Source organism: Xiphias gladius, chromosome 24 (assembly GCF_016859285.1).
Source record: "Xiphias gladius isolate SHS-SW01 ecotype Sanya breed wild chromosome 24, ASM1685928v1, whole genome shotgun sequence".
Classification (NCBI taxonomy): Eukaryota; Metazoa; Chordata; class Actinopteri; order Istiophoriformes; family Xiphiidae; genus Xiphias; species Xiphias gladius.
In genome coordinates, this window is record NC_053423.1 from 26,097,394 (window position 1) to 26,121,391 (window position 23,998).

A 23,998-nucleotide genomic window follows, 5' to 3' on the forward strand; every position below is an offset into this window, starting at 1 on the left:
GTGAATTGTGGAATGCAGCACTTCTACTCGTATTAGAGAATTTTTAGGTGTTGGTACTTTTACTGAAGTAAAGAATCAGAATAATCTTCCACCACTGTCAGAGTCACCTCAAGTTGAGATGAAGAGGCGGAAAAGTCACCTACACCTGAGGAATCTGACTCTCTTGCATCGATTAAAAAAATGATGAACTGGGAGAAGTTCTGGTGCAGCCGAACCAAACAGACTCTGTTTGTCAGTAGCTTTGGTTTGCTGAGCTTCTGGGCCCTTTGTGTCCACAATTACATCAGTAAAAAATCTTTTGAACCAACGTAAGCACTGATAGCTTAAATGCTAAGATCTGCTGCTGGAATTCATTGTAAAATCTAGAAAAGCTATTGGTATTATGGTAGCTTAGCATTAATAATAGCTAGATCAACATCAACAATAGTCATGTTTAGGGTTGAAAATTAGTCGTCGTAGCGTTGTTTTATTTAACACACTAAACATGTTTAAATTAAACTGTATTTAAAATATTAGTTTTGAGTAGAATAGAAAAGAACTTAGAGACACTTTACTTTAACCATCCTCTATCCTTTATAATCAGTATATAAAGTTGTAATTCAGAGTTTATAACAGCCCATAATATAGTTTATAAGCCAATCTAAGAACATGTTTATTAATGTTCAGTTTGTAATTAGTTTGTAGTTTGTAATTCAGAGTTTATAACAGCCCATAATATAGTTTATAAGCCAATCTAAGAACATGTTTATTAATGTTCAGTATTTGTTCTACATATTTTACATTATTTCATCCTGTGTTTTACCTTGTTGTCGTTCATCACCTGTTCATCCAGCAGCCTCCACTGACGAGGTGTCCACAGGAGGACTTAGAGCAGGTAACAGAGACGCTGATAAACACTGGGATCTGGTCACAGCTGCATTAGAGTCTGTTAGAAACCAGTTATTAGGTCTTTATACACTGATTACACAGATAAATAGTTGACTTAAACTAAACTGTTTCCAAGAACTTATATATCCATGCGAGTGTAAAACTATTTGTTTCAGCAAAACATAAAAACAACAAATGTCATATAACATATAAAAGAAATGTGGTAACAAGATACGACTGATGCGAAAAATACCAGTCTGAAATATATTGTTTTAAAATACACTACCAATTCTCATTTGAAAAATGATTAATTTTGATGTATGCATTTTTTAGTAGTATTTCAAAGACATTCAGTATAAATAAATTTCTTTTTATATATTGTTAGTCTTCACAAGTACATTATGTGGATCTATTAACATTAACCTTTCAGATTTAAAAAATACATATAAAAACCCCACTTCTAACTCACAGTATCATTGTCGTACAATCATGAAAAAATTAAATGAAGTCTTGTTGGTTTTCACCATAAAAGGCTGAGCTTAGTTTCTAGTTATCGCTTTAACGCTTTCGGCTCCTTGACACTATTGGTGGAAACGCCTGTCTGTCATATTGATCCTGTCAACTGATTATTCGGTGTCTGCTGGTTTTCCCGCCCCCGCGGGTTGAGCCCTCCCTCTCCTCGTGCCTCCCAGAACCTTCCAGGAGACCGAGGTCCGGCTCGCGCTGTAAGAATGATCGGCCAGCAGGTGTTAGTGCTCAGTAAGTGGATCCAGCATGTTCTCACCTGAAACTTTACAGCTTTAAACTGTTTACCGGGACACGGAAGGTGCTCGGGGCCGTTACCGTCTCCGGTTTGTGGCTGTTTACCGTAGCACCGGCCCGGCGCAGCACGTGCTTCCTCCGGTGTGCTAACTATGCTAACTGTTAGCCTCGTTAGCGCATCCTTAGAGCACTTTAAGCTAAGCCAATGGAGCTAGTGTGTCCCGTTACTCAGCATTAAGAGACAGTTAGCTGGTTAGCAGTTAGCTAGTTCCACCATTTAACGTCTGTGTGTTCGGTTAACAGTTATAAGATGAAGCCTTCAAGGCTGGTAGAAAGCTCGGTCAGTGTGTTAGCCGCTAATGTCGGCTAACAGTGGTAAAGTGGAAATGATGGGATGTTTTGTTGATGCAGCCACACCCTCACCGATCCGGATCATTCAAAAGTCTCGATCTGGACTCAGTAAAATTCTTTGCGTTTAATTTATTGATTGATTGATTTATTCTTCCGTCTTACGTTGATTTCAGCGACAGGATGTTTCAGCAGTTTGTCAAACAAACAATGAGCAGAATAAATGTGTCCCTGATGTAATTCACAGTCTCTGAACATCTTCATTGTCTGGTCTCGTCAGTGTGCAACCAAATTCTCCTCATCATCTGATTTCTGAAGAACCTCATCCACCAACAATTTAGTTTCTTTTTCAGACAGTTTCCTATTATTTCATCCCAGTTTCTATATGCACGCATTATAAATATATCAGACTGTTCTCAGTTATTCCTGCAGATGTAAAGATTTCACAACAGAGAAAATAATTATCTATAATCAATACATCGCTCATGTTCGGATCTGTTTGTATGAGTTTCAAAATAAAAGCACCCTGTGGTGAATGCATTGTGTTGTGTACTGAGATTAGCCTTCCTGTCAATTTTTTTTCTTTGCAGACCAGAACGTGAAGAGAGAGTCAGGGCGTAAAGTCCAGACCGGAAACATCAATGCAGCAAAGGTAAGCCAGTGGTTTTCACCCTGGGGGTCGAGGCCCCCAGGAGGGTCACAAGATTAATGTGACCGGTTGTCAGATGAAGGAAAAGATTTTGAAGACAATCCTTTGTTTTCAGACTTTCCTCTAACGTTTGGCTTTTTTTGTAAATTCTAGGATCATTCATTTTCTTCAGTCGTCCTAAGCTTCCTCAAAGGAAACAAGATTTAAAAATAATGGTTTTTAACAGTGAATGCTGCAGTAGACTTCATCAGGAGAAAAACTGTAATAACTAATACAGAGACACAGACCTGCGTCCCTCTGCTAATTTATCTCTTCTGATGCTCATCGTTTGTGGTGTTTTGTTTACCTGATGGACAGACTGGTGGTTCCAGGTATAAGTATGTGTTGTTTTTGTGTGATGTGGACATCAAACTGAATGCCTGAATAATTAGATTGTCTGGATGTGAGACACTGCCTGCCAGGACATACACCACAGAAGACAAAGACATGCGCAGCTGTTGACCGCCCAGGTCTGTAACAAAACTGTTTGTGTTTCAGACCATCGCAGATGTGATCAGGACCTGCCTCGGCCCACGGGCCATGATGAAGGTGAGACATCCTGATCATCCGATCAAAAAAGAGAAAGTAAATCAAACATCTTCCCTGGGGCTGAACGACCTCAGGAAAATATCAGATATTATTATTGTGATGATTCAAAGCTTCAGGCCTGTATCTGGCCTGAACACAGCATTAAAGAATAAAAGGAAACAGATAAACAGACTTGTTTCCCTCACAATTAGTAATAGATTATATTACTGTATATTTGATATTACTCAGTAATATGAGGTCCAATCTGAAATCACAGAGTGATGTTTCTTATTATTATTATTTGTAGTTGGTCAGCTCAGGGCAACCTGTGAAATCAACAGTTTTTGCCTCACGTTGATCTATTACATGTAGTAATGACGTGAATAATAAGGCTGCATGTAGCAGTTATTGTCAGTATTGATTAATCTGAGGAATATTTCCTTCAATTGATGAGTCAAAGAGGTTCAGTTTAATATAATTTCAGATGCAGAAAGCAGTAAATTCTCATTATGGACAAACTGGAAGGGTTTGGTATTTATGCTTAAAAAGTGACTTAGATGATGATTGATTGTGATTTATGTTCTGTTGCTGTGTGTGTGTGTGTGTGTGTGTGTGTGTGTGTGTGTGTGTGTGTGTGTGTGTGTGTGTGTGTGTGTGTGTGTGTGTGTGTGTGTGTGTGTGTGTGTGTGTGTATAGATGTTACTCGACCCCACAGGAGGAATCGTGATGACCAATGATGGAAACGCCATCCTCAGAGAGGTGAGGGAAAAAGGAGCTGCTGTGTCATAAACTGTGAAAACCTCAATGAAATTCTGCACAAGGGTTTGGTTTTTTGTACTGTCTGTGTTGTTTAAATTACAGTATTACATACAACAAACTGTGTGTCTCCATGGTAACAGATCCAGGTTCAGCATCCTGCAGCCAAGTCGATGATAGAGATCAGCCGTACACAGGACGAGGAGGTGGGAGACGGGACCACGTCCGTCATCATACTGGGTGAGAACACTGATAAAAACCCTCAGCCTGAGCCTTCAGGGTAGCTGGGTTCATTTGTCTGGGTTTTCCTGTAAGGTCCCACTTTACAGGAGATAAACCAGTAACACAGGAAGTCAGGCTGAACATCGTGTCAGTGAATTCATATCAGGAACATGGACTTTTCCAGGCAGTGACATCATCTAAATGTCCTTCTCTGAGTGGATGCGATGCACATTTCTCTTCCTGCGCGCTCCAATCATCTTTCTTGTTAAAGCCGTAATAAGTCAACTACTAAAGGCAGCAGTGTAACATGTTCTATTAGTATCTCTCAACAACGGGACACTGCTACATTTCTTGCAGATGGAGGTTTGGTCTCAGTGAAAGTCAGTGACCCAGCCAGCTACATTGGCCAACCAAATTAAAACACACAACTCAATTTTGTTTGATTTTGAATGGGTCCATGGCAGATAAATGTGGTCTATGTGAGACTTCTGCTAGTTATTAAAATACACAGTATGTCATATAGAAGATTGTTTTGGGCTGAATAAAGTCGGGTGGGCAGTAGTCAGCTGTCTAGTACTGAGTTTGATTTGTGTGCAAAGAGGTTCCAAATATTTTCTTTAAAAAAAGGTATTTAAATGGTAGTGAACAACCTATTATAAACACTTACTGTATAACACAGTCTAGTACAACACCACTAAGGAATTAAAAACAAAATTACAGAATAAAATCAACACCTTTCTGGAACAGTCCTGAACAGAATGAGGACAGGATCTACTACAGGGCGTCTGAACAAGGTTCTCTCTCATTGTGAAAGGATTTCTTTTTTCTGGTTCTTTCTGATTGACTCATATTGTGAGAGTTAGAATTGATTAAATTGTTAATGTTGTTGCATCTTTCCAGACTTAATTGTAAAAATCTGGTGGATGAAATCTTATTTAAAAGCAGTTTGCCGATGTTTGACTGAAAATCTCATTCTTGGTCTTGACTCAAACCTGACCAAAATGTTGTGTTTTCATCGACTAAAATTTGACTAAAAATAAGGTGGACTTCCGGTTTGCAGCCACATGGAGGAGTAGAAACAAACAGGCTTTCCTTCCTAGTTTTACCATTTTACTTTTTCACTCCTTTGCCTCTAGTATTGACTGTTTCTTATTGATAATCCACTGATCCCATCGGCCCCTCCTGTGATTATCAGAGCATAGTGATATCAGATCAGAGCAAAGTGGTACATCAGAAAAAGGGGATGATGGCTGTTTCACCTCGGATCACTCCAAAATTAATGAATTCAAGAATTTTTATTCGCAACTTTACACTTCTGAATTCCCAACTGATAATATTTCATCTGAATAATAATCATATGAACATCCCCACACTTTCCCCTGACAAAAAAAACGACAGTAGATGAGCCAAATATCAGAACAGGAACAGGCTGCATCTGTGTTTTCACTGCAACCTGAAAAATCCCCAAGGACTGATGGGTTCCCTGTGGAATTTTTAAAATAATTTTTCTCATTGCTTTTGCCTGTAATAAGCTTAGTGCTGTCTGATTAATTTAAGCATGGTAAAGTTCCAGCATCATTCAATGGAGTGTGTATCACCCTTGTTGCAAAGAAAGTCAGAGATCCGGCCGAGTGCTCCTCCTACAGGCCAATGTCCTTATTCAAGGTTTCAGAATTTTGGGCAAAGTTCTGACCCGTAGATTGGAGAGCATTCAACCATCAAGCAGATCACACCAGCTTTGTTAAAAACCGCCACTCTTATACTGAATGGTTAACAACAGACTCAGAGCCGACCAGCGAGCACCTTCCCATATTCATATGATTTCTGAAAACAGAACTATATCAGCTGCTGGTCCCAGCACAAGAACTGTTGAGGAATATTCGCTCAAAGCCTCAGGCGTTAAGCAGGAAAGTTGACGGAGCTTCCTAACAGAAATAAGTTAGCCTCCTCTTGTTAAATGATCTGCCACGGAAAACTGCTGTTTGCAAAGTTTACACTTGACTTTTTGGTCTGTTTTGACAAAACACAGCCACACCGACTTCTTTGTAACTGTGTATGTGTCTGTTCAGCTGGCGAGATGCTGTCTGTAGCGGAGCAGTTCCTGGAGCAGCAGATGCACCCGACCATCGTCATCAGTGCCTACAGACAGGCCCTGGAGGACATGCTGGAGACTCTGAAGGAGATCAGGTACGCTCAGTGAGGAGGTCAAAATAAAATAATAATTACAGCTTTGCACAGCTGTGAATCTGAAAACACCAGCCCACCTCCACCCCGGTAACATAGCTTCCTTACTCACAGTATATCCACACACAGGTTGGAAATGTGTCTGGCAAAGGTCCCCACTGTGACGTCTCCACGTCTTGTTTTGTCCCAAGACAAAAGAGATGCAAGACAAAGTTTCAGAGAAAAACAAACTATTTACTGGTTTTGTATTTTTCAAAAAAATGAATATACTGTCAAAATATTGACCCAACACTGACTTGGACTGAGCGTATGTTGTTTGGATAGTATTTAGTGAGGTTACTAACTGACCTTTGACACCCCCAAAAAGCAACCCCGTGGACACGACAGACCGCTCCATGATGCTGAAGATCATCCACTCTGCCATCAACACCAAAGCTCTGAGTCGCTGGTCTGAACTGGCCTGCAGCATCGCTCTGGACGCTGTTCGAACCGTGGAGCTAGAGGACAACGGGCGCAAGGAGATTGACATCAAGAAGTACGCCAAGGTCGAGAAGGTACGACCCAGAGGACTTTAAATCATCAGGACCAATAACTCAAATTCATCCTGACTTTGCGCTGCAGTCTGCTCAGGGGTTTTTGTCCTCCTTTTCCTCTAATAATTGTGTCATGTTCAGGTTCCAGGTGGGATCATCGAGGACTCGTGTGTCCTGAGAGGGGTGATGGTCAACAAGGATGTGACCCACCCTAGGATGAGGCGGATGATCAAAGATCCTCGAATTGTCCTGCTTGACTGTTCTCTGGAGTACAAGAAGGGAGAGAGCCAGGTACAAAACACAACAACATAAACATATTATAACACTAAGACACACACTGTACCGTACCTGTCCGTCACACATATACTACGTCGACCCTGTGTATTCAGACGGACATAGAGATCAGTAAGGAGGAGGACTTTGCCAGGATACTGCAGATGGAGGAAGAATACATCCAGCAGATCTGTGAGGACATCATCCGCCTCAAACCAGACCTGGTTTTCACTGAGAAAGGCATCTCAGGTACCTTACAACACACACCTGGATCACACTTGGCTCTGTAAACTATAACATGACATCATCACTGACTCATTAACATGATAAATATCAAGCAGAACATTGTGTTAATGTTTCATGATGAGTCAGAATCATAACTTTATTATAATTATTTTTCTGTAGTGAGTAGAAAGTGAACTGTGCTTCAGACTGCAGTACTGACACCACTGAACCCAGGTCAGCTGCTCTCTGACCCCTCACGCTGGGGTTTAACAGCTCAGTCAGTCAGCAAGTCAGATGTAGTGATGGAGGGTGAAGCTGTGACCTTTTCTTCCTGTGGGTGTAAAGCTCCAATCAGCAGCTGTTACAGGCTGGAGCTGAATCTCTACAACGTCGCGCTGAGGTCAATGGTTTCAGTCTCATGTGGTGAGAAAAGTCCAGGAAGCCTGAGTGTTGTTAAAGGACCAGTGTGCAGGATTCAGGTGGATCTATTAGCAGAAATGGAATAAAATAATCGTAATAATGTTTTCATTAGTGTTTAATCACCTGAGACGAGGAATCGTTGTTCTCGTCAGCTTAGAATGAGCCCTTCATATCAACATAGGGAGCGTGTCCTCTTCGATGGAGCCCGCCATGTTGCACCGCCATGTTTCTACAGTGGCCCGGAAACACTGGCTCAAGAGAGGGCCTCGTCGTTTTTACGTTACTTGAAGGCCAACGCGCTTGGAAAGGGAGGGCTGAGGGGAGGGGTATTCAGATGGTTGCAGTCTGCAACGTCACCACTAGAAGCCACTAAATCCTACAAACTGGTCCTTTAAATCTGTAAATTTCTTACTGAGGAACAATCCTGAAAACACTGGACACTAGCTATAAAATATTATTGTTGAAATGAAATCTGCATGAACTTTATTAGTGAAGGTAAAGCCCAGTTTCCATTGTGCACTTGTCTCTACTCAGATGATTTAATGTTATTCAAGTCATTTTCTTTTGACCCCGTCCATACTGCAATGCATGATGGTAGATTTTAGACTATTTTTTACAGTGAATTGTGTGATTATAAATATTTTCAAAAAAAACGATTCAGACCAGTATCGGACATAAACATTCAAAGACCAAATAAACTCAAGAAAGTGAAGCTGACCGCAGAACTCATGTAACACAAACCAGTTAACGCGACTTTAGGTTTTCATAACTCAGCAGAAAAAAATCCCGCCCAGACCAGTTTGATTGCAACACGGGCACGCTGTGAATTAATCAGATAAAACTCCGAGTCTCGGACACATAAAAAGTAGGAAAGTGAAATAGTGGCTAAAAGAAAAGAAACCTCGAAGGAGAAACATCAGTGGTGATCACAAACCAACAGCAACATGTTTTGTTTGTCTCCAGATCTGGCTCAGCACTACCTGGTGAAGGCAAACATTACCGCCATCCGCCGTGTGAGGAAGACCGACAACAACCGCATCGCCAGGTAAACCGATCTGTTAGTGCAACTGTTGTAGTTCATCTGCAGCCAATCGACACTCAGTAGGATATGATGTCACTCTGCATGAGCGATGGCTTCAAAACTGATGTTAGTCCTCATCCAATCACTTATTGTCATCTTTAGCCACATTTAGCAACAGCCTGAATCTGTAGACTGAAACGTCTCAACAGCTGTTGGATGACATGATGAAATGTGGTTCAGACGTTCACGCGGCCCCTTGGGATGAACTGTGGTAACTGTTGCGGCGGAGACCTCCCAGCATTCGGTTTAGACGCCGCACCTACACCGTTTAACGGGAGAGAAAACCCTGCTGCGAGCGGTACCACAGAGTACCTTTAAACCCAGTACAGCTAGTTAACTCTCCCTTTCTCAGGGCGTGCGGGGCTCGCATCGTCAGTCGGACCGACGAGCTGCGTGAGGAAGACGTCGGCACGGGAGCAGGGCTGTTTGAGGTGAAGAAGATCGGTGATGAGTACTTCACCTTCGTCACGGAGTGTAAAGATCCCAAAGCCTGCACCATCCTGCTGAGAGGAGCCAGCAAGGAGATCCTCGCTGTGAGAACACGCGTTATTTTATTGAGCTCAGTGGTTCTGTGGTCGCAGTTCACGTGTCATGTTCTCTTCACACGGTCTCAGACGTGGACAAAATGTCGACACCTATAGCGGCCGACTTTCTCACGCTCGGCTGTCGATTGCTGACTCTTTTTCTGATCTTCAGGAGGTGGAGAGGAACCTGCAGGATGCCATGCAGGTGTGTCGTAACGTGCTGCTGGACCCCTTCCTGTTGCCAGGCGGCGGCGCTGTGGAGATGGCGGTGTCCAAGCGCCTGACAGAGCGTTCCCGTGCTCTGACCAGCATCGAACAGTGGCCGTACCGCGCTGTGGCCCAAGCCCTGGAGGTCATCCCCCGAACCTTGATCCAGAACTGCGGAGCCTCCACCATACGAGTGCTCACCTCACTGAGGGTACGGTATAAACTTTATGTATAACATCAGCGACCCTACTTCGAACCAGGGCATTCGATGTACAAAACTTTATTTAAATTGGTCTCATATCTATAGCGTTGTTAACACTTTAATCCTCTGTCTCGGCGTGAAGGCCAAGCACACTCAGGACAACAGTGTGTGTTGGGGTGTGGATGGAGAGACTGGCTGTCTGTCTGACATGACGTCTCTGGGGATCTGGGAGCCGCTCGCTGTCAAAGCTCAGACCTACAAGACCGCCGTCGAGGTCAGGACAAAAACCTGATACTGATCAATACTGATACTGATCAATACTGACCGATATTGACTAACAGAGATGTGGACTTGGTTCTTGTTCATGTGTTTTTCAGACGGCCATCTTGTTGCTGCGTATCGACGACATCGTCTCCGGTCATAAGAAGAAAGACAAAGAGGAGAAGATGGGAGGACAGGGAGCCGAGTAGATCCACAACAGTCCACATGGATCCAGATCAACATCAGAGTCACTCCGACAGTCTGTTTGTTTGTGTGTGTGTGTGTGTGTGTGGGGACCAGACGACTCACTGAAAGTTAATAAAAACAGTCAATAAAGTCAAAGTTAGACACCTGTTTCTGATCTGTTCTGGTTCTTTCTCATGTCTGTGACGCCCCCTGTTCACCTGCCAAAGTCACCTGAATCTGAACTGTCACATGACTCTCACATGTGGCTTCTTGTGGGTTTCATCATTTTGAAACATCTCTGAAGACAAGTTGAGACGCCTACTGGGCAAACTTTAGTCCCAGGTTAGTGTGAAAGGGTTAAATGTGAGACCTCCAGATGAAACTGCTGCTGTCGCTGATTTTTTTTTTCTGCAGTGATAATGAGCCGTAATGGCGACTGTGCAGTTTTACCATAAGAAATGTAAAATATCTTCATCATAAACATAAAGACCAAATTAAATATCGTGGATAAAGGGGAGAGATGTTTTTCTCATTTAACTATAAAAGACATTGTTGCCTTAACAAACATTTGAATATGTAAGTCCAAAATGAATTATGTAAAGTTAATTTGGTTTAAACTGCCAAACAAGTCACCACACTTTGAGAAAAATTCAAATTCATAGAAAATGATCTGGATCTGCCCCAAAATTTCACTGGGTTCTCCCTTGTATCCTGATCCATCCTTCCACAAAGTCTGGTACAAATTGGTTCAGTAATTTATGCATCACTCTGCTGACAAATAAACAGAAACACATGAAAACATCCTTCTTGGTGGAGATAATGTGCAGGACTTGATAATTAAACTAACTGGAGCTACAGTGAAAAAATATTCATTCAACTTTGCAATGATTTTTGAATCGATTCTTATCGTTTGGTCTATAAAATGTCAGAAAACTGAAAAATCTTTAAAAGGTAGTTGTGTCCAAAACCTGAAAATTTTCAGGGAACTGTGATAGAAAACAAAACAGATCTGACAGCAGAGGAAGGAGGCTGGTTTTGATTGATTAATGGATGAAACAATTCAAATGTATTAATTCTCAAAATAGCAGCAAATGAACTTTATTTATTAATCCAATAATTGTTTCAGCTCTGAAACTAAAGCTTGTTTCAAAAGTCTGAACCAGAAAAAAAGATGATAAATTTTCTTCTAAACACAAAAAGATTGAAACACATTCCACAATTATTCATCTGCAGTAAAAAAAAAAAAAAAAAATTATATATATATATATATACACACTGTAGTTTAACTATTATTTAAGGTAACAGATTAGGTGACGTTACCTGAGGGTCAGATTTTTTTATATTTATCTGTTTGGTTTTTGGACATTCCGTCACGTGTTAATGTGTTTATTCTATCTGCTTTAACACTCACCTAACTGTTGTTTTTTTGTTTTCTAACTGTCACTGATGTAATTCAGTTTTATCAATAAAGATTAAAAAAGAGCGGGGGCGGGGCCTCTCAGCGGTCATCTGACATATGAAGGAGGAGGTCATGTGACCCGCGGTTCAGTCACAACAAAGATGGCGGCGGCGGTGAACTGTGCAGTTTCTCGTCTGATTTTTCTGTTTTCTGTTTTTACTTCGTCTCAGAGTTTGTTCAGCGGCGGAGAAACGTACGAAAGAAAGGTGAGAAACCCTAAAATAATGTTTGAGAAGAAGAGTTAGAGACGCAGAGGGAAACAACAGACTGAGGAAGTGAAAGTGTTTAATTTCATTTTCTTATGTGATAGTTCAGAGAGGAATATTGTATCATCTGCTGCTTTATGTTTCTGTCTGCAGCTCCTAGAAAAACCTTAATGTTTAAAATTAAAAGGCGAAAATGGTTTTAAATGCAGTTAAATTATATTTTCCACCTTAAATTCAGGGATAAAACTCTCCACTTATATTTTCTTCGTGATTTATTCTTCTGTTTTGAGATTAATACAGATTATTTTCACTTCAAATTGCAAAGTTGCTGATTCTACATATTTTTTTCATTAAGTTTAATTTTCTACTTTAATTTCACAGTTCAGATAGAAATATTTTACTTTTTACAGCTTTGCATTTTAAACAAACGGCCTGCAGCTCCTGGAAAAAACCCTCAAAATGTCTGAAACTAAAGCTTTTAAAAAGTCTGATTATTTATTTTCTCAGTTTATTTGAGAGCAACGATGCTCATTGATCAACAGAAAAAAATACTATAAGGTTGATTTCATTGTCTGTACCTGATCAAATGTTATAAACAACATAACGTAATAAATCAATAAAATAAAGAAACACACGGGAGTTAACTAGAAAAACACATGAGGGAAGAAAAGGAATTACATTTACACTCAGTGTTTACATCTTAACTTAGAAATATTAAAATATTAAAAACCGACTTTGTTACTGTGACCTGATTCTAGCATAAATACAATTATTTAAAATACCAAGTGAGAAATTTTTTTTGTAACTCCACAAAATTAAAGACAGTTTGTGATTAGATTTTCTTCTGGATTTGTCAGTAAACGGAGCCTCTGATTGATTAAACTCTGATCAGTCAGCCTTTGATCATTGATGATCGATGGATGATTATTTGTCTCTTCTTCTCTCCTTCAGTTGTCAGTAGAGTTGAACCCCGGCTCGCCCTCGGCACCTCCTGGTGGCGACCTGCTGCACGTGAGAGCCGTGGGAGGCAATGATACATTGCACTTCCTATTCTGCAGCCAGGGGGCGCCGACGCTGCTGCTTGTCCACACGAACTCTTCTTCTTCCACTGTCAAGGTCAGATTTCATCTTAGTTTTCACGTCACCACAAAGTTGAATGAAAACCTGAAGTCACAGCAACATGATTCGGCTCAGAGGCGTCTGTTCTCCGGCAAAATGTTCATAATGAATTTGAGTGTTTTGGAAACATTTTCGATATTTTATGGCATAAATACAAGGTTTTTAGCTCATTTATATGGTAACAGATGCTTTGTTTTGTACTTGAATGATCCAGCCTTTCGTTGTTTCTCTGATCGCTCATTTTAAATGTCAGTACAGTCGACTTCACAGCTGCTAAAATACGGATTTTATCTGCAGCTCAGCAGCTCGACAGCGACTGCTGGTCAACGTAGTGTTTATGAGCTACAGCTGTATTAGTGTCCGCTTTATTAGGTACACCTGTACAGTCTAATCCAGTCCAATCCAGTTGATCTAACATAAAGCCATCTCCTCAGATGATGATCTGTTTTTCTTGTTCATCCAGTTCTGTTTTTATCACTGAGCTCAGAGTCAGTGATGGTGTTGTACTGGACTGCATTATATTCAGAGAAATTCCCAATATTCTGAACACCTCATGGTTATAAACAGGGGGGGAAAAAATGATGTTTGCTGTATATTTTCCCTCTCAGGTGAACTGGCCTCTGTTTGTGGCTCGTAACACCAGCGGCAGCCTGAGGGTGGAGCCGGAGAGCAGCATCCTGTATAGCACGGCCGTCGTCCTCAGCAGGGTCAGGAACATCCACCTTAAATCAATCTGTCCTCCTTAAGTCTACAGAGAAAGAGAAAAAGAGAAGATCTTTCTTTCTTTTTTTTTCTCACAAGAAATGAGTGAAATAAAATATAAATCTCCTAAACATGTTAGACTACCTCCTCCCCCTCAGTAATACTTATTTAGTCCCTAACAGAGAGGAACATGGAAGAAAAGTAAAATTACAATAAAATTCGGATTGAATGAATTAGAGAGGTTAACAAGAGGAAAATAAAAGTTTGGCCTGCAAGTCTGAGTAGCTGTGATTCAAGTTGTTTCTGGAAACGGCTTGAATCGAAGTTTCAACATTAACTTCAGCCCCTCTGATGTTTTCATTGAACAAATCTTGTCTCTCTTTCAGTTGTTGGAGTACGATGACGTCAACGACACTGCTGATCCGACCTCTGACCTTTTCCCCGCGTACAAGCTGCAGGACTTCACCTGGTCTCGTCTCAACCTCTCTGGTCCAACCGCTCTGCTCTGTGGATCGGCCGTAAACTTCACCAACGGATCACTCTGCCTGCAGGTCAGAGGTCAAATATAACTAAAGCTGACTGTCTGTCGTCACGGTGACTCCGGTGTCACATGACCTCTGACATGTGACCCCGTGTTGTTTATTGCTATTTTCGTTCAGCATTAAAATGTTTTTAAAAAGTAATGCAAAAATGTACAGAGTCGTAAAGAGGAACAAATGAATCGGTTTGTTTGCCGCCATGTTGTCATCAGCACGTGTTGACATCATGGCGGGGGTCCAACAAATCTTCAGTAACTCTGATCTGATCTACAGTTAATCAGATTACTGTCCTTTTTACAGGGTCATTTCACCCAAAAGACATCCAGTGTGTTTGTCTGTATTTTATTGATTTGAGTGAACTGACCCGTTAATCAACGTTAAAATCATTAATTAGACAAATCGTAATTAAAGATACTTTCCTCTAACATTTAGATTTTTCTGTCCCTTTTTATTTTGTTTTGTTTTTTTTCCTTCCAGTTGTCAGTATTTGGGTCCGAGGGGCGTGGTCAGTTCTGGCCCCGCCTCATACACACAGCTAACTCCTCCCAACTGGGGGTGTGGCTTGACGGTGTGTTGCCACGGGCAGCTCGTTCCAGGTTCCTATTGGAGCTGCAGGCAACGGGCGGGGCTTATCCTCTGAGCAGAGTGGAGGTTCATCGATCGATCGATGACGAGTATACGCCGTCAATATTCAAGGTAATCAATAATTCCACAAAGCAAAACTTTATTTCCAAAACAGATTTTATGAACATGAAAAAGATCAAGAACAAAAAAGATCAGCGTTCTTTTGTCAAATTAAACAAACAGAACTCAGTCATCATCAATAACTGGGGTAAAATACATGATACTGAAAACAGAGTTGAAACAATAAGTTGGTTAATTAATCGACAGAAAAAATTCACCTGCGACTAATTAATTCATCGTTAAAGTCAGAACATTTGCTTTCTCCAGTTTGGGCTTTGGACCGTTGAAGACATTTCCTTGGACTCTGAGAAACTAGGAGGGATATTTTGATGTTTTGTAGCCTCAATGATCAGTTGGTTTATCGGGAAAATAATCGTCAGATTAATTCATAGAAAATCCTCCGAATGTGTTATGGTTGCTTTTTATGAGATGTGAGGCATAAAAACCAAAGACTGCTTCAGCCGATTAAAAACTAACCGTTAAATCGGTACAGAACCGTAAAGAACCAGATGTCCTGAGAGGTTTAGAGGCAGGTTCAGATTTCCACTAAAAAATCTGTTCCCCAACATTCATTTCTGTAATGTTCTGAGATGTGTTAAAGACATTTTTTATTGTGGTGACGGATACTTTGTGTTTCTACTGGTTTTCATGACTTTACACTGACTGAACCTGGTTTTGCATCTGCAGTTCCTGAACAGTGAGTCAGCAGCAGTAGTTGTGCTGCTTGAGACTTTAGAGGAGACAGAGGAAAAAAACAAGAGAAACTAGTTTAAAGACAGAGGCAGTGACAAATAAAATGCATCAACGATATGCTACAAAGAGACGCCACACAACCTCAGAGACACTCAAAAAGACTACAGAGATTTCTAAGCGCTTTACGAAGGCAACAGGACGTGCTCGAGGTTCTTGAAGACGTTCCACCTCTCATCTGAAAGGCTTGGGAGCCTGGGACTCCCCACTAGTCCGTTAGAACTGAAGAAGCCTTTCGGATCACAGGTGGAACTTCTTCAAGAACCTCAAGCACGTCCTGTTGCCGCCTTATAGCACTTAGAAACACCACGGCCATGACGACTGAGAACCTTCAGACACCCAAAGACGCAAAACAACTACAAACTTGACAAAAGATTAACATGGTATTTTTCATTTCAACACCATGAGTGGGTTTGTTGTGAGTCCTCGCAGCCTCATCAGAGTCAGACTGAGGAGAACAGAGAGGCAGAGCCTCCAGCCCTCAGCTCCGCTGGACGGATGGAGAGGACTGTGGAGGACCAGAACCAGCCAGGAACTCAGAAGCAGCCAGACATTTGTTTTGTGTGTGTCTCATTCTGTCCCATAATCTGTCCATGAGCGCCATTTGTCCATTTTCTGTGTTCACCATTCAGGTGTCTCAGTGGGTTTCGTCGGCAAACAGCAGCTCTGATGTTCTGGGTTTCATTCAGTGGAAGCCGGTGGCGTACCGTCAGTCTAATCCAGCTCTGGAGAACGCCACACCGTGCCGTCACTCCGACCCCCGGCCTCAGACCGGCGAGACAACAGCGGCATCGTCTGGTCTGATCCGAGCGTTTTACTCAAAACCAGACATATTCGGACTCAACGTGAGCTTCGGCTTCCCAGGAGAACCGTTCTACAACAGCACCAAGTTCCTCAGCTGGTCGGTTGAATGTTTCATGTTTTATTTTCATAGATTTCACATTAATGTCATTAAACTGTAAATTAATTGAACTTTCTCTCCTTAATGTGTCACCCTGCTCCGTCAGGACGGTGTTGATGGGTGTGGGCTCTCCTCCTGTCGACTCGTTCTCTTCACTGGTTGTCACCATCATGGCGGTCGGTCTGGGAACTCCCGTGATCCTCTTGCTGCTGGGCGGAATCTGGGTCTGCATACGCAAGAGGGCGGCAGACTCGACGACAGCCTATGAGCCAATCAACTGACGGCTGAGTCTCAGCCAATGAGAGAGAGTTTTAAATTTTTAATTTGTTTTTAAAGACTTGCTGATTTTGTTGGACAGATGACATCACCATCCCGAAGGTCCGCCTCTTACTGTTAAGTCAGCCAATCAGAACCAAGGATGCTTTTTGAAGACTCTTGTTTTCTGTACCTGTTCACCAGTTTTTCTGTTTTTAACAGTGAAGAAAACTGCCGTCTGATCAATTCGAGTATCCAGTTTCTACCTGTTGAAGCTGATCGAGCTGAGTTTTGGTTCAGTAATTAATACTGATCATTTTACGTTTCTAATCATTGAATCCAATCATCAAGTCTTGATTTGAAGCCACTGAATATTTTTTCAGGGCTAAATATTTTTTTAAAAAAGAGAGATTTCTTTAAAAAAAAAATCAAAAAAAAAAATCTACTGACTGTTGATGGACAGATGACGTCACTCTCCTGAAGACCTACCCCTGATGGTCCAGTCTGCCAATCAGGAGAACCCAGAAGAGTTTATCAAAAAATGATTATTAATCACTATGGCTGGGTGACGCCTTCAGATGTTTTGCTTTGCCCAAAAAACAGTCTATAACACAAAGAGATCGAGTTTACAGTAAAAAACTGAAAATATTCATATTTGAGCAATTCTGGTTATTTTACATTCATACATACAATTTCATACAATTATATTAAATACAGACGGCAGAGAACAATCTTTAAAAATGTAAAGACACATAGTTTAATTGTTAAACTAGACCTGCAAGCAGGTAGACTGGGGTCCCAACACAAAAACCTAACGACCGACCGAAGGCAGCCTGAGCTGGTCAGAAAGCTTGGAGCATTTGTCGTTTTGGGACATTGTAGATAAATTAGCTTTTTTTCCTGCTGGTTCAAATAAATTCTATACATTGTTTAGTTGGGGGTCAATGTTAAAATATAACTGGTGTTTTTCCGTATTTTTCTTACTGTCAATGAATCCCACGTGCACACCCAACCCAGCAAAGTGCTACTCTGTGTCTCAGCTCCAAGCCAACTGGTTTAATGAAGACACTAGTCTTTACAAAGGACCCACAACTATAGTTTCATTTTTAAAGGGGTTATATGTGAGTTAGCATTAGCAGCTGTTTACTCACCAGTCTAGAAGAAACGTTGAGTTCAGCATCAGACTTCATCCTTTACTCTCCCAGACCCGACTCCAGTGGTGGGAAAACAACGCCAGTTTTAACTCTTGTCTCGTTTCCATTTCTATCACTTCTTTTCTTCTACTGAAGTTAGCATGCTAACATGCTAGCCCCTCACCGTAGCATCCAGTCTGTCCTCAGTCCAACATGACAGGATGAAGCAGTAGCTCTGCTCAGAGGATGAACTCTAACCTCATCTTGTAAATGCAACGATGGCTGAAGTTCTTGGTTAGTAAACAGCTCTTAATGCTAACGTTGGCTATGTAGTGATAGCAAAAACTCTCACATCCCCTTTAAAAATTAAACTATACTTGTGGGCCCTTTTTAGAGCCTAGACACAGAGGGACACTTTGCTGGTTTGAGTGTGCACATGGGATTTGCGCTTTAAAGTAGACTTATACATAGTATACAAGCATAGGAGGATGCACAGAATTAGGTTTTCGTGAGAAACTTCGACGGTGAGCTTTAAACTCAGGCTTGTGTAATGTTTCTGACTGATCCTTCAAAGTTCCAGTTCACTGCTGATGTGGCATCAACAAGAAGCTGTTCACGATCGAGGTCGGTTGGTCTGTTTTTAGAGTTGCTGCCAGAAAAGACTCGGGTTCAGATTTGATGGAAAGAGTTCTTGTAGCAGTGTAACATGGTTTTATTCTCTACCTGGTTCATTTTAAAAGATTAATCTAATGGTTAACATTTTATAATTTGTATGGGTTTTTTGGGGGTTTGGAAAGTTGAATGACAGAGCTCTTAAAATGGTAAAATGGCTCAAAAAAAAAAAAAAAAGGTTTTAACTTCATTTGAGTTTTTTTCTTTTAATCTGTCAACTGATTGGACCAAATTCTGTTTAAATATTTAAAAAAAACAAAAACAAAAAAAACATAAATATTTCAGATGTCTGAAGGTCCAGAGGATATCAGTTACAATTTAACCAAGTAGTTTAGCTATATGCGTCCTAAGGGTTAATCTTATTCAGGTCAGTTATTTTAGAAAGTTGTTTCATCTAAAAACAGGCTCAGAGGTCCTGGGGCCACGGGGCCCCCGTGACCACTCTGAGTACTTCTTGCATTTATTTTTATTTTGCTACATATTCTCATTCTGAAGTAGTTCAACCTTTGAGGTTTATTTTTAGTTTCTCTATTTTAGTTTGTTTAATCTTCTTAGTTTTTCAGTAACTTGTTTCAGTTCATCACAGACATGTTTTAAACAAACTGTCGCTCATACTCAGTTTCTCAGTTTATTTTGGCAGTAACTTCACAGAAAAACAAAACTAAACATATTTACAGTCAAACCTTAAAATTAACGATAAAACCCTCTGAACTTCAACAATTCTGGTGACAAGAGATATTTGACAAAATGAAGAAAAATTCACATCATTATGTTCACGTCTTCATCAGCTGGGCAACTGAACTTTATGAACTGAATCAGTTCCACTTGTCAGATTAGTCCCGACCAATCAGGGAAGACTTAGATGATGACGTCTCTGATGACTTCAAAATAAACTGATGTCCGACTGGCTCGCCTCAGATTTATATTAAATCTGATCCTGTGGAAAGGCTTTTTTTTTTCTCCCCAACGTCTCCAGAAGTCGTCTTGTTTGTTCAGTTTGCAATGCTGGGACCAAGCAGGCACCAATCAGAGCCCATCAAGTGATGAGGTCGACCAATCAGGTAAAGGACAGATTCAGAACTCTCCAGACCAAAAACAAAATAATCAGAGAGGATTTAAACGGAGAACCAGGATCACTGAGGTCCAGTTCTGACCTGGCACAGGTCCAGTTTTTTTTGTTGCCAGCGGTTTTAACATTTTTGTTCTTTTTTGTCTTTCATATCGAAAATAAAGTTTGAAAAAGTGAAATTTAAAACTCAATCATAATCGTTCATTTCAAAAGTTAAATTCTCCATAAAAGATTTACAACTCTACTGCATCTTTAGCCGACCACAAGATTTAACTCCTGTTATGAAGAATTGAACCGTTAACACCAGATTTAACTCATTATTTGGAGTTCAGATTTAATATTATGGCGTCGCTGCCCCAGGAAAAACCATGTATCTCCAAAATGGGAACTGTTTGTGAGCTGTGGCAATTCTTCAGGTTTATCTGGAAAATTCAAAATCACTTAAATTTGAAATAGAATTGATGGAGAATTTAATTGTTGTTAAAATACTGCTGAGGGAAAAAAACCCACCCAGTCCAGGTTCGGGTCTAGGTCCCAGTCCTGTTGTCTCTGGTGTCCTAGATGGACTCGATCTGTCGGCGGACCTTCTCAGATGCGAGGCGGTCGAGCCAGCGCTGACGAACGACCACCAGGATGGCGAAGAGAACCGTCAGAGCCAACATGGCCGCCTCGAACTTCCAGAAGAGATGCTCCTCCATCACTGCAGAGCGACAGCTGGGGAGGTGGGGGGACACAGGACATTACTCTTCTCCTGAACATCTCTTTCTTTTCTCTGTCAGGTTTATTCAAGTCAGATTCACCAGGGTTTCTGCACAATCTGATATTACATGTAAGAAAATGTAATACTGTTTCCTCAACAGAACGAACGCACATTAGAACTGGGCCGTATCATAATATTAATATGGATTTTTTTTTTTTATTATTGACCTCCATAAAACAAATGTGTGCAAAATGACATTAAATGATCAAAATGTTTAATGATAAAAATTTTAGGTGACTGCAAAAAAACTCAGAGACTTTGAGACCAAACCACTCGTAAATTGAAACTCGATATGCAATAGAATTAGTGATTGCCACAGATTTCCTTCAATCACTCGTACGTGCTGCTCGAGAACACACGTCTGTAGGACCGGTTCTAGCGTGAAGGAGAGGAAGAGAACAGAGGACATAACTCTGCGTTTCACTGTCTCATCTTGACTGATGTTCAGTTGTCTTTTTGACTATCAACTGTTTAAAACAATCTTTTTTTTTTTCTGGATTTGGAATGTACGACTAATGTTCAACACAGTCGGCCTCTCAGTCTGACCTCTTGTACTCGTCTCTGTTTGATTTGGTACAGTTGACTCTCTCCACATATCCTGTCTGTCCACAGGCCGACCACGACTTCTGAAACACAAACGAACATCCATCACACTAAAGATCGACACACAGACTGTTTTTGATAAATGTTATGCTTCAAAGGCCTTTATCAGAAACAGCTCTGCATTTAATGAAGTTAACTCATTCAGTAACAACATGCAGTTCTATTTTTAAACACTTACAGTCTGGAAGGCGTTACACTGTGAACATACTGTGGTCACTATAAACTCCTCCAGCAGCCAGCAGGGGGCGACCACGGGTTTCACTGCTGCAGAAGAAGAAGTAGGTCAGAGGTCAAGACTGAGGAAATATACAGCTTTAATTTCTCTCATCACCCTCTGAAAACAGCAGTATCATTTTCATTCATTTAAATCATAGGCTCAGTCCTGAAAGCTGGCTGGTCATTTTCCCAGGAAACCTTGCTGCTGTTTCTTGTTTAATTTTATTTTTTTGATTAAGTTTTATTTCATATAATACCTGTAGTTTTCTCTTCACTCAGCAGAGCTGCTCCAAACACCCTGAAACACAACATAACATTTAAAACCATCACACAGGATTCTGGTTTTAGAATCTGAGACAGTTTCAGGTTTCTGTCAGTACTTTCTTTGTGCTCTCTTTTAGCTTTTAGGCTTTGGTCTCCACCAGCTCCTGAGGGAAAATCTGGCTCTTCTGCTGCTAAATGCTTCACGCTGTTCACCAGCTGGTCTCTGACTAAGTCTGTCTGCTGTTTGTTGCTGAGCAGGTAGTGGACAGTGCTTCTATCAGAGCAAAAAAGAACAAAAAGTAACCACCAGAACCTTCCAGAAGCTTCTAGAACTTCCCAGAAGACCGCTACAACCTCGGGTCAATTCCAGGCTGGGAGACCTTTGTTGCATGTCCCACCCCTCTCTCTCTGTCTGGACTGTCAACTATAAATTAAAAAGCAAAATCCCCCAAAAAACATCTTTAAAAATCACAGTTCATTTCAGCTGGTGTGAGCTAACCAGCTGAAGAGGAGGGTTTCAGTCCCGTTGATTGGTTTACTAACAAATCCATCTGCTGACTGCTCTGAAATCTGTAGAAACAACTCGTATACAGTACATTTATGCGAATCACGTGGTAACCGTGGTAAAAATGTATGCACGTCAGCACCTGAGTGCAGGATTTTCCCTGATCCGACTGTTCAGTCAATGAGGTACATGTCGGTCCATGTGACTCTATGGGACTTAATTTCAACCTGGATCTCAGTTCCTGGGGGGTTCAGATCCTCCACAGACCTCTCCATCAGTTTCTGTTTTCACTTCATGTTCACTCCTCTCGGTTTGTTTGTAGAGAGTCAGAGTGAACAAGAACTGGACCAGAGCTAAAGGGTCCCGACCAAATGAACCAAACTACAGCTGTTAAACAGCAGAGCTGCTCAGCTGGTGACAACAACCAGACGCACTTTACCACTTCGCAGAGTCTGGTGATTTACTATCAGAAATAAACCTGAGCCGTGATAGATCTTTGAGGTCACGTATGAGTTCTCACCTCTGACCCCCCAAGTAGAGACTGACCTGAGGGAGACGAGGCCCCAGAACAGAGCGTGGAGGACGAGGACTCGAGGCCGACAACACGCCACGGGGATCCGACAGTCACTCTCCATCAGCCTACTCCTCCACCAGGACGACACCACAGCCACCCTGACACTCTGATACTGGTTCCTGACTGCTTCTGGACCTGTTTACTGCCTGACTCACAGCTGGTTTCCTGTCTGTATTACATGGCGATTCGAGTGAACTGAGAGTTTTAAGGCTCCAGCCTGCCGAGACCTGAAAGAAAAAACACAATCAATCAATCAATCAATCAATCAATCAGACAGACAGACAGACAGACAGACAGACAGACAGACAGTCAGTCAGGTTTTGTTCTGTCGATTAATACCAACATGTTCGCTCTATAATGTCTGAAAGGCATTTTCAGCCACATTAATAAAAATATTGTCAGAGTCTTGTAGAAAAACATTTTCATTACTTATTAGAGAACAATAAAAAATATTCATCTCAGTATCTCAAAGTCCAACGTCACGTCTCCAATAGTCTGGTTGTGTCCGACCATCAGTCGGGAACCCGCAGTCAAGAAAAGTCAAGAAAGAGTAACATCATCTCGTATTAGAGCTGCAACGACCCAAATGATTCAACAATTATCTTGTGAATGTATTTTCTGACGACTGATGGTTTCAGGTCACAGGGGGATCCTGTACCTGTTACCTGAGTTAACCAATCAGCTGACAGCAGATAATCGATCAATAATGCTGAGTATAGCTTTAGAAAACGTTGATTTAATGTGCCGTTTACTCTGATGTTCCTGTGCAGACTCAAAACAAAGACCAGGTTACCATTGCAGGGTAGCTAACAGGCTAACACAGCTACCGATGTTATCTAGCGCTTGTACCAACCTGAAGGAAGAACAGAATGTGTTCAGGATGAGTAACGATGATAAATAAAACAGTCAGAAAACAGTGCAGCTGTTCTCCTGCTAATGCTAAAGGTTAGCTTGCTGACATGGTATTTACCTACGGGTACATGCTAACGTTAGCTAGCCTAGGTCCGACTCTGAACACTCACCGTAATCCGCTGACACAACCGCCATTTTAAGACCAGCGCGGGAACCCGGGAGAAGCGATAACACTTTATAACCGGCGGAGAGACGCAATTTGACCGTCAAATCAACCTTATAACATAGACCTGGTTTAATCCTCCGTCTGTTAGCGAACTGTCCGCGGCCTTAGACCGACAGGTTAACGTCAGGTAACACAGGCAACACTTCCAGTATGTTTTTTCAGAATAAAAGCTCGACCTCAAAATGTTTTGTTCTGCAATGTAGTGTATATCTACCCAGGAAATATTACTGCAACACATACAT

At 41.3% G+C, this 23,998-nt stretch overlaps 3 protein-coding genes across 5 annotated transcripts; 2 read left to right on the forward strand and 1 right to left on the reverse strand.

The window, feature by feature from the left end:
- The first annotated feature begins 1,494 nt into the window (after positions 1-1,494).
- cct3 (chaperonin containing TCP1, subunit 3 (gamma)) lies at positions 1,495-10,437 on the forward strand. Its single transcript, XM_040122148.1, has 14 exons — positions 1,495-1,626; positions 2,568-2,629; positions 3,164-3,214; positions 3,890-3,952; positions 4,093-4,189; positions 6,241-6,358; positions 6,723-6,909; positions 7,030-7,179; positions 7,278-7,410; positions 8,770-8,851; positions 9,240-9,420; positions 9,584-9,829; positions 9,963-10,094; positions 10,198-10,437. The coding sequence occupies exons 1-14, from the start codon at positions 1,599-1,601 to the stop codon at positions 10,288-10,290; spliced, it is 1,623 nt and encodes a 540-aa protein (XP_039978082.1). The 5' UTR covers positions 1,495-1,598; the 3' UTR covers positions 10,291-10,437.
- A 1,385-nt stretch (positions 10,438-11,822) lies between these two features.
- Positions 11,823-17,536, forward strand: LOC120786625 (glycosylated lysosomal membrane protein). Its single transcript, XM_040122166.1, has 7 exons — positions 11,823-11,932; positions 12,884-13,048; positions 13,660-13,758; positions 14,140-14,304; positions 14,770-14,988; positions 16,359-16,627; positions 16,734-17,536. The coding sequence occupies exons 1-7, from the start codon at positions 11,828-11,830 to the stop codon at positions 16,906-16,908; spliced, it is 1,197 nt and encodes a 398-aa protein (XP_039978100.1). The 5' UTR covers positions 11,823-11,827; the 3' UTR covers positions 16,909-17,536.
- A 1,765-nt stretch (positions 17,537-19,301) lies between these two features.
- jtb (jumping translocation breakpoint) lies at positions 19,302-22,845 on the reverse strand. Of its 3 annotated transcripts, XM_040122202.1 has the most exons (6): positions 22,651-22,845; positions 21,593-21,633; positions 21,298-21,383; positions 21,063-21,142; positions 20,267-20,470; positions 19,302-20,178 (listed from the first exon to the last, which is right to left on the reverse strand). In XM_040122202.1, exons 1-5 carry the CDS (start codon positions 22,737-22,739, stop codon positions 20,314-20,316), a joined length of 453 nt encoding a protein of 150 aa, XP_039978136.1. In that variant the 5' UTR covers positions 22,740-22,845; the 3' UTR covers positions 19,302-20,178; positions 20,267-20,313. The 3 variants fall into 3 exon arrangements, with proteins under 3 accessions (XP_039978136.1, XP_039978137.1, XP_039978135.1); XM_040122203.1 differs by having other exon boundaries at positions 19,302-20,470; positions 21,063-21,139; XM_040122201.1 differs by having other exon boundaries at positions 19,302-20,470.
- Positions 22,846-23,998: the final 1,153 nt, after the last annotated feature.